The 10176-nt window shown below is 50.6% G+C and overlaps 1 protein-coding gene across 1 annotated transcript in view; it reads left to right on the top strand.

The window, feature by feature from the left end:
• CFAP99 (cilia and flagella associated protein 99) overlaps positions 1–10176 on the top strand; it is a 35090-nt gene that overhangs the window by 19298 nt on the left and 5616 nt on the right. The window contains exons 7-10 of the mRNA XM_024745088.1: positions 30–104; positions 1006–1077; positions 1291–1382; positions 2039–2243. Coding sequence (XP_024600856.1) covers positions 30–104; positions 1006–1077; positions 1291–1382; positions 2039–2243 — 444 coding nt within the window. The remainder of the gene's footprint in view (positions 1–29; positions 105–1005; positions 1078–1290; positions 1383–2038; positions 2244–10176) is intronic.

Here is a 10176-nt window from a genome sequence, read left to right as displayed (position 1 = left end):
GGGCTGGAGCAGCCTGGCTCTGTGCTCAGGAGCTGCTTCTGCGGGCCAGCGTCGAGGAGATGCGGTGCGCGCGGCCCAGGCCCCAAGGGGAGCCCCCGGTGGAGGTAACGCCAGCACACCCACAGCCTGGCCGGTCTTCCCGGCGGCCTCCTCTCACGTCGTAGACACGTCCCTCCCCGTGCCACGGCCACGGCCACACTTCGAGGGCCACGGAGGGGCAGGGCCCAGCGCCGCCAGGCTGAGTGCGGCCGAGCGGGCAGGTGCATCGTCTCCTTCCCTGGGTGTCTCCAGATTTTCCATCCTGAGCACTTAGTGTTTCTGTGAGGAAAACCCCAGGGTGTGTTTGTCAATAAGGAAAGTCAGGGAGCAGGATAGGGAGGGCCCATTCTGGGTGGATGCTGAGTGAGGCTCACGCAGGAGGAGCTGCCCGGCCCCGCCTCCCCGCTCCCCCCACTCCAGACCCGCCTGGGCGGCGGCGGACGGGGCGAGGTGAGCCCCCCAAGCAGTTGGGGCAGCCCAGGAGAGTGGGCACCCCACATAGTAGCAGCAGGCCCCGGGGTGTGATGGCTGAGGTGCTGTGGTGGGGAGCTATACCCGCTGCTCGCCCACCGTGGATGTGGTGCCCACCCTGAGGGTGTCTGCAGAGCAGCAGCGGCCTGGGAGGGGGCAGCCCAGGGAAGGTCCTGGGGGCCGGCCCCGGGGGCAGTGGAGGAGAAGCCCCTGAGGCCAGAGGCTCCAGCCCCCCGACTAGGAGCTGCGGTCCCCGGCCCGGCAGGCTCTGCACCTTCCCTGCCCCTGCCTGGGCGGCTGGACGGCCTTGGAGGACAGAGGTGCTGCGGGGGACCCAGTGCAGGGGGCTGGCTGGGCTGGAACGCGTGGGTGGGCAGCTGGAGTTAGGACAGAGGGGAGTGGGCCAGGCCTCCCAGGGCTGCAGGGCCCCCCGCTCAGCCGGGGTGTGTTTGGGGGCACCTTGTGGGCACAGGTGCCAGGTCCTGACCCCCATAGGACTCCAAGGAGAAGCTGCGGCTCCGATTTCCACCTCGAATCCTCAAGGCTCCGAAACTGACCTTCTACAGGGTGAGCGGTGCCCCTGACTGTCGGCTCGGCTGGGCTCGGGGCCTTGGCTGCAGGCCCCGCCCCCTGGGGCCCACCTCCGGGCCTGTTCCCCTGAGGACAGCCCCGCCCTTGAGGCAGAAGGAAGCGCTGGGGAGGGGGCAGGAGGGCAGAGGGGCACTTGCTGCTCCGAGGCTCCCCTCCCCCATCACAGCCGGCCCCTACTCTCTCCTGCAGCCCAACGATGACTCCCCGGTCAAGCTGAACACTGCTGCCATCCTGCGAGAAGGGGCCTTATACCAGCGGCAGGTGGAGAGAGAGCTGCAGAGGTGGGGTGGCAACTCCTTGGCCTCCCCTCCCCTCCGGGAGCGCAAGAGGGGCCGGCGCCTGGCAGCTGCAGTCCTGCAGAGGCGGCTTTGGGTGGGGGGCACCCAAGCAGACCAGTGTCAGGGTCACAGCTGAATCGTAGGAAGATAATCTGCACTCAGTGAGGGAGATGGACTGGGTAGGAGGAGGCTTAGCAGAAGCCTGGCCCACCCCAAAGCCCCCTGAGGGGTCACCTTCTCCTGGGATCCCTTTCTGATGCTCCCTCCCCTACCAGCAGGGCTGCAGACCCCTGCACTTACCCCAAGAGTTGGGCTGTGGGTGGGAGCTTGGGTGGCTGACCAGATGGATGAGAGGATGGACAGACGCACAGGTGGACAAGAGGGTGGCGGATGGACGGACAGGTGGGCAGGGGTGGCGGATGGCCAGACAGGTGGGTCACACACGAGTGGATGGGGGCTGGAGATGTGGCTGGAGGGCGGACGCACAGGACCGGGACGGGTGGACGGGTGGACAGTGCGTGGAGCGGGTGGCTGGTGTTGGTAGAGGGCGGCCCACGCCTGTGAAGGCCACTGCCCCCAGGGGAACTGTGGTCTCCTGGTGTCCCATGCAGCCCCACCACAGGAGACGCCCAGCCCCGCCTCTTGCCTTCTCTCCCCAGGCTGGATAAGCTCATGGACGGGGCCGGGGACCTCTCCGAGTTCCTCAAGTGGCAGAGGAAGACACGGGCGAAGGACCTGGAGGAGCAGCTGGCCACAGGCGAGTGCCGGAGGCTGCAGGGGAAGCTCAGCCGCGAGGAGGCCGTCCTGGCACGGCGGCAGGTGGTGCAGGAGAAGAAGCAGAAGGCCGACCAGAAGAAGGAGGAGGTGACGGGCAGGCCGGGGTGGCTGGGGCCTGGGCTGGCTGTTCCCGTGGTTGCCGCCCCCAGGCATTTCCTCCTAAAACCCACAGAGTCGAGGTGCTTCCTCTGGCCCCATCTCACCAGGTGGGGCTTCTGGAAGCATCTGGGGTCAGCTGGGCTGCGTGGACTGTCTGGCCAGCACTTCTGGTCCAGACTGCCCCCCGCCCCCACTAGCACGGTCAGTTGGTCCGCACATCCACGTGTGAGGGAGGACCTGAGGTCTGGCAGAAACTTCCAGAGGGCCAGCATGTTTGCATAAGATGCGAGAGGGTCTGTGGACACCCACGTTTCCACTTCGGATGCTCTGGACGTCAGTCCTGCCCTTCCTCCTCCTAGGACGGACGTCCTGGCCGGGGCCTCCCTGCCCGTGTCCCTTCCAGTGGGCCTGGCGGCGGCCCAGATGAGGCAGGAGCCTGCAGGGCCCAGAGGCCCAGCCGTAGCCCCCTCTCCTTAGCCGTGTGCTACTGAGGGCTGCCAGTCGGCAGATGTGCCCCGGGTCCCCGCGAATTACTTCTCCCGGCAGACGCGTCTGTATCTGCTCTTCGTGTTAGGGTTGGTTTTCCTTTCTTTTTAGCTCACTTCTTAAAAATACAAAGTCAAAACAATATGACACATAGCCTCAGAGAAGTCTTACTCCTTGTAAGTCTGTAACGTACAGCCCATTTCCACCTCCACCCCAAGTCCTTATTTTCATGAATTTCTGTCTTTCCTTCCAAGCAAGTATGCACACTTCTTGTTTCCCCTTTTCTTAACATAAAATGTCCCAGCCTGCTTTACCGGCAGCGAATAATGTCATGCACGTTCTTCCTCTTTGTGGAGGTGGCCTTTCGAGGTCCACTGCTGGAGGAGGGACTGCTCCATCAGAGTAGCTGATGTGGAGGTTCTGTCTTGTTCTTGTGGCTGTTTTTGTTGGGGGTTTTGGGGTCTTATCAGAGATGCCACATCACCTTCCCTGGGCAGGAACTTCAAGGCCCCAGCGCCGGGGGAAGGGGCCCAATCCCCCTGACCCACCCACAGAGGTTACTGTACTGAATTCAGGAATTTTTGCCAGTCTCAGAGGTGAGAAATAGGATCTCAGTATAGCTCTGATTTGCATTGCATCTATGAAACGTGAATTTGAGGATGTTTCCATATAAGAGCCACTTGTGTGTCTTTTTCTGTGAACTGTCTGTTCATGTCTTTTGTCATTTTCTTTTTTTTTTTTCCAGTTTTATTGGGGTATCATGGACAAGTAAAATTTGTATATATTTAAGGTGTATAATATGATATTTTGATATACAGATACATCGTGGGGTGATCGCCACAATCAAGCTAATTAACACATAGTTACTTTTTGGTGCATGTGGTGAGAACACTGAGATCTACTGTCTCAGCAAATTTAAAGGGTACAAAACATTATCGTTAACTCTAGTCACCATGCTGTACGTTAGGTCCCTAAAGCTTATTCATCTTCTAACTACAAGTTTTGACCTTTTGACCAACATCTCCCCATCCCCCTCACCCCCCAAGCCCCTGGTAACTACCATTCTACTCTTTGTCACTATGAGTTCAACGTTTTTAGATTCCTGCAGAAGTGAGATGAGACGGCATTTGTCTCTTTGCGTCTGGCTTATTTCACCCAGCATGACGTCCTCCGGGTTCATACATGTTGCCACAAATGGCAGGATTTCCTCCTTTTTTAAGGCGGAATAATATTAATATAAGGAATAATAATATTCCATTATGTACGTATAGCACATTTTCTTGATCCGTTCATCTATCGATGGACACTTAGGTTGTTTCCGTACCTTGGCTACCATGAACAATACGGCAATGAACATGGGAATGCAGATGTCTCTTCAACACAGTGATTTCATTTCCTTCAGATGTACCTCCAGAAGTGGGATTACTGGGCCATACGGAAGTTCCATTTTTTATGTTTTGAGGGACCTCCATACTGGTTTCCATAGTGGCTGCCCCAATTTACATTCCCACCAACAGTGCACAGGGTCCCTTTTCTCCGTATCTTTGCCAACATTTGCTATCTTTTGACTTTTTATGCTGGCCATCCTAACAGGTGTGAGGTGATATCTCGTTGTCACTTTGATTTGCATTTCCCTGATGATTAGTGATGTGGAGCATCTTTTCGTATACCTGTTGGCTGTTTGTATGTCTTCTTTGGAAAAATGTTTGTTCATGTCCTTTGCCCATTTTTAAAATCAGGTTACGCTATTTTATTTTGCTATCGAGTTGTGCGAGTACCTTATATATTTTGGACATTAACCCCTTATTGGATACAGGATTTACAAATATGTTCTCCCATTCCATAGGTTGCCTTTTTATTTTGTTGACTGTTTCCTTTGCTATGCAGAAACTTTTTCATTTGTGTAGTCCCACTTGTGCTTTTGGTATCAAATCAAAAGTAAATAAATAATCGCCAAGACCAAGGCCAAGAAGCTCTTCCCCTATGTTTTCTTCTAGGAGTCTTATGGTCTCAGGTCTTACATTTAAGCCTCTGACCCATTTTGAGTTGATTCTTGTGTGTGGTGTAAGATAGGGGCTCAGTTTCATTCTTTTGGGTCTGTATATCTGGCTCTTCCAACAACATTTATTGAAGAGACTATCCTTTCCCCATTGAGTTTTCTTGGTGCCTTGGTCAAAGATTAGTTGACCATCTCCATTTTCTGTTGAGCTTAGAGTTCTTTATATATTAAGGAAAGTAACCCTTTAACTATAGTATGTTGTTACAGATATTTTGTTCCAAGTACTCATTTGGCTGTGCTTAAATGATGTATTTTTGCCATGTAAATGTAATTTTCATGTCATCAAACTTATCAGTCTTTTCTTTCATTGTATCTGGATTTTGAATAATTAGCAAGGTGTTTCCCATACCCATGTTATACAAGAGTTCACGCATGTTTTCTTCTAGTATTTCTGTAGTTTCAGTTTTACATCTGGATCTCTATCCACTTGAAGTTTATTCTTATACACGGTGCGAGATCTGGATCCACTTTTAATCATTTTCAGATGGCCAGCCGGTTGAGTCTTCCAATCCATGAATGCGCTACGTCTCTCCATTTATTTAAATCTTTTATTTCCTTCATCTGGTTATTTAGGTTTCTGTATGTAAGTCCTATACAAGTTTTGTGAGATTTGCACCGAAGTATTTCTTTTATTGTTTTTGAGTGGTTGTAAATGGTGCTGTATTTTTAATTTTGGTGGCCATGTGTTCAATCCTAGTAGGTAAAAATGCAATTGGTTTTGTGTGTTGTTTTTGTGTCCTGTGACCTTGCTGAACTCCCTTATTAGTTTTCTAGGACAAACAAGGAATTTAGTTGTAGATTCCTTGGGGTTTTCTCTGTAGACAATCATGTAATCTGTAAATAAGAACAGTTTTATCTCTTCCTTTCTGATCTGCCTATTTATTTCCTCTTCTGCCTATTGCACTGGCTAGAACATTTGTGCCTAGTTCACCATCTTGGCGGAAATCAGCCTTTCACCATTAAGTGTAATGTTAGATGTAGGTTTTTCTGTAGATGTGCTCTTTATTAAGTTGATGACGTTCCCCCCATTCCTATTATTCTGAAAGTTTTTATCAGGAAATTCTGCCAGATGTTTCTCTGCATCAACTGATACGGTCATGTGATTTTTCTTCTTTATTTTATTTTATTTTTTTTTTAATCATCTTTATTGGGGTATAATTGCTTTACAATGGTGTGTTAGTCTCTGCCTTATAACAATGATTTTTCTTCTTTAGAAAAATTTAGTTAATATGGTGGATTACACTGACTGAATTTCACATACTGAATCAGCTTTGCATCCCTAGAATAAACCCCACTTGATTATGGTGTATAATTCTTTTTCTATATGTTGAATTCTATTTGCTACGATTTTGATTTTGTTAAAGTTGTTCTTGCACATAGTTTCATAAGGGGTGTTAGTCCGTAGTTTTCTTTTTTGTAATGTCTTTTGTCTGATTTTGGTATCAGGTAATTCTAGCTTCATAAAATGAATTTGGAAACATTTCCTCCTCTTATTTTCTAGGAAAGATTGTGTAGAATTGGTATTAATTCTTTGAACATTTGGTAGGATTCTCTAGTGAAATCATCTAGGCTTGGAGGTTTCTTTTTTGACTTTTCTAAATTAGAACTTCAACTTCCTTACAAGTTACAGGGTTATTCAAATGATCTGTTTCATATTGAGTAAGCTGTAGTAGTTTGTGTTTTTTGAGGAATTGGCCCATTTCACTAAGTTTCCAAATTCATGTATGTAGAGTTGTTTGTAATATTCTATTACCATCCTTTTTTATTTTTTTAATTTTTAAAAATTAATCATTTATTTATTTTTATCTGCGTTGGGTCTTAGTTGCTGCATGTGGGTTTTCTCTGCTTGTGATGAGCAGGGGCTACTCTTCGTTGCCGTGCACGGGCTTCTCATTGTGGTGGCTTCTCTTGTTGCGGATCAGGGACTCTAGGCGCGCAGACTTCAGTAGTTGTGGCTCGTGGGCTTAGTTGCAACACAGCATGTGGGATCTTCCCGGACCAGGGCTCGAACCCGTGTCCCCTGCATTGGCAGGCGGATTCTTAACCACTGTGCCACCAGGGAAGCCCTACCATCCTCTTTTATGTCTGTAGGGTCTAAAGTGTTTCATTCTTGAATATTGGTGATTTAAGTTTTTTCATTTTTTTCTATTAGAATTGCTAGAGATTTGTCAATTTCATTGATCTTTTCAAAAAACCAGGTTCTTGTTTCATTGATTTTTCTCTACTGTTTTTCAATGTTATTGATTTCTGCTCTTTATTATTTCCTCCCTTCTGCTTGCTTTGAGTTTATTTTGTTCTTCTTTTTCTAGGTTCTTGAGATGGGATTTAGATTATTGACATGAGACGTTTCTGCTTTTCTATTGTAAGCACTCAGTGTTACACATTTCCCTTTATTTGTTGCTTTAGCTGTGTCCACAAATTTTGGTATGTTGTATTTCATTTTCATGCAGTTCAATGTACTTCTTCATTTCACTTGAGATTTTCTCTTTGACCCATGGATTATTTAGAAGTATGTTGTTTAGTTTCCAAGCATTTGGAGATTTTTCTGTTACCTTTGATCATTGATTTCTAGTTGATTCCATTGTGGTTGTTGAACATACTCGGCTCTATTTATTTTAAATTTGTTGAGATTTTTTCGTAATTGCTTGTTGCATTTTTATGAGGGCTTCTTTACAAATCATTGTCAAATCTAACATCTGTGATCTCAGTGCTGAGATCAGAGCTCAGTGCTCTACTGATTGTGTCTTCTTTCAGTTGGAGATCATCCTGGCTTTCGGTATGGTGAGTGATTTTCGATTGAAACCCGGACATTCTAGGTATTATGTTACAGGACTGTGGATGTTACTTAAGCCTTCTGTCTGAGCAGCCTCTCTCTGACGCCACTCTGGCAGGGGAAGGGGGGCACTGCCACATTACTGCTAAGGTGGGCTTAGCAACCCACCGTCCCCACGTGGCCTCTGTTGACCTCTGAGAGGGGGACCCTGATGATTTGTGGGTAAGGGCTCCAGCTAGACCTCCATCAATAAATACCCCCCCCCGACTAGGAGAGGGAGGAGTACCTTATAACTGCCCCCCACGTGGCCTCCACTGTCACGTGGCAAGCATGGAGGTGAGAGTCCTCACTCTGCACTAAGCCTCCTCTGACACCACCTTAGTGGGGATCGGGAGGGACCCTTGTTCCCGTGGGTGGGGGTGGACACCAGGTCGCCACGAGCTCTCCTCTGACACCACTGACACCGGGGGCAGGTCCCAGCTTAGGCTCCTCTGTGCCACCTCCCTGTGATCTGGGGAGGGCAGAAGTCTTGCGCTCACTCAGCCTTTGCTCAGGTTTTTCCTGTGATGTCTGGTTGGAGCACAGGTTGTGTCACACAGCTGTCTGTAGGCAGCTCCTTTCCTGGTCCCTTGGCAGGCTTTGGTTGGGCTTTTTTGTCTGCACCTATGGCATTTTGTCTGCACCTATGGCATTTCTGGGTCCTCCAGCACCCAGCCTGGGACACGTGAGGTCAAAGAAGACCCAGGGGCACCACCACCCCCAACACCGTGCCATCCTTCAAGTCCCACGGTCCCAGCCAGCCAGCCTTCTTCCCTCCGCCTTTCATAGCCTTCTGTGTGTTTAGTAATTTATATTCAGGGGTTTTAGTTGTGCCTGGTGGGAGGAATAGGGAAAAGCACCCCTACTCCCTACTCCATCTTCCCGGAAGTGGAAGTCCCAGGTGTCGATTCTGATAAAGGCTTTTGCAGCATCTGTGGAGATAATCATATTATTTTTCTCCTTAACTCTGTTAATACGGTGAATTATATTATCTGACTTACTTCACTCTGTATGACAGACTCTAGGTCCATCCACCTCACTACAAATAACTCAATTTTGTTTCTTTTTATGACTAACATTCCTATTAATGATTTCTTAATGTTGACCCATCCTTGCTTTCCTGCGACGAATCCCGTGTGGCTTCCCTGGAATTTGAAAGTCCTTGGACTCACATGGAAAAGTCCAGAGGCAGGAGGCAGTGGGTGGAGAGCAAAGGCGGGCTGTAGTCAAGCAGCCGTGTACTTCCCTTGACCAGAGACCCTGAGAGGATCCCAGAAGAAGCCACCCCGAGTCACCTTCAGAGGTCCACCTGGAGGGGCAAAGACCCCATCAGAGGGGTGGGTCCTGGAGGCCAGGGCTTGGACTGGAAGCTGCGGCCTGACAAGTGGGCTTGCTGGGCAGAGGGACTGTGTTCAGGCGACCCACCCGCGGTGCAGAAGCAGCAGCTCCACCAGGGAGGAGAGCTGCTGGGAGGGAGGGAGGCCCCTCCTGCAGGCTTTGCCCCGGGGGCGGGAAGGCGTTTGGAGCTGCTACCTTCTACTCCTTGGGGCTCTCTCAGTATTCCTGGCATAGGGCTGTTCTTGTGACAGCAAGGACAGAACAGTCTGCCCCTACGGCCCCTCCCCTCATCCGCCTGTCCTGACGCCTGGTCAGCAGGAGGGGCTCCAGCCCGCACAGGCCGGCACCCCCTCCCATGGCTCGATGGCGGCTTGGTGAGGTCCAGCTCCATCCCTCCCAACCCCGGGGGTCTCGTGAGCCAGAGGCCTCCAGTCAGAAGCACAGGAGTCGTGGACCTCCAGGGAACAGCTTGAGAGAGGGCACCCTGTGGGGGCTGGCGGCCCAGCCACGACACCCAGGCACCCTCGGCCTCGCGTCATAATTAGGGCAGCTCCCCGAGCCCCGAGCCATGTTCCCCAAAGCCCGTCTGACTCTGGCTGGACCATCCGGCACAGGTCCAGAGGCTTCTCTCCCCGACCTGGAACGTCCAGGTACACGCATGTAGATGATGAGCGTGTTTTATGAACAAAGTAACCTGAGTAGACGGCGCTAAACATTTGAAGACAAAAGGAATTGTATTGTTTTCGTGTGCCATTCATGCTGGACTGGTGACTTTCACAGCCTCTGTGTCTTTTTTTTGTTTTTAGTATTAATTTATTTAGCTGCGCCAGGTCTTCCTTGCGGCGTGCAGGATCTTTAGTTGCGGTGGCGTGCCTGCGGGATCTAGTTCCCAGACCAGAGATTGAACCCGGGCCCCCTGCTCTGGGAGCACGGAGTCTTAGCCACTGGACCACCAGGGAAGTCCCCGGCCTCCGTTTCTTAATGGGACTTTGTCTCCACAGGAGGTTCCGTTGCCACAGCCTGGCCCATGCAGGGAGCCCCTTCCTCGCCTCTGTGCTCTCAGCATCCCTCTAGAGCCTGGAGGCATCCTTTCTTTCTTTCTTTTTTTTTTTTTTAACCGGTACACGGGCCTCTCACCGTTGTGGCGCCACCAGGGAAGCCCGAGGAGGCATCCTTTCTTTTGAGAGGTAGGGTGTTTTGGGCCCACCTGAATTTTCTCTTCTTGA

The sequence above is a fragment of the Neophocaena asiaeorientalis genome, unplaced genomic scaffold (genome assembly GCF_003031525.2).
Source record: "Neophocaena asiaeorientalis asiaeorientalis breed wild unplaced genomic scaffold, Neophocaena_asiaeorientalis_V1.1 scaffold65, whole genome shotgun sequence".
Lineage (NCBI taxonomy): Eukaryota > Metazoa > Chordata > Mammalia > Artiodactyla > Phocoenidae > Neophocaena > Neophocaena asiaeorientalis.
The sequence above is the reverse complement of the archived record's forward strand: the minus strand, read 5'-3'. Positions and strand labels throughout refer to the sequence as shown.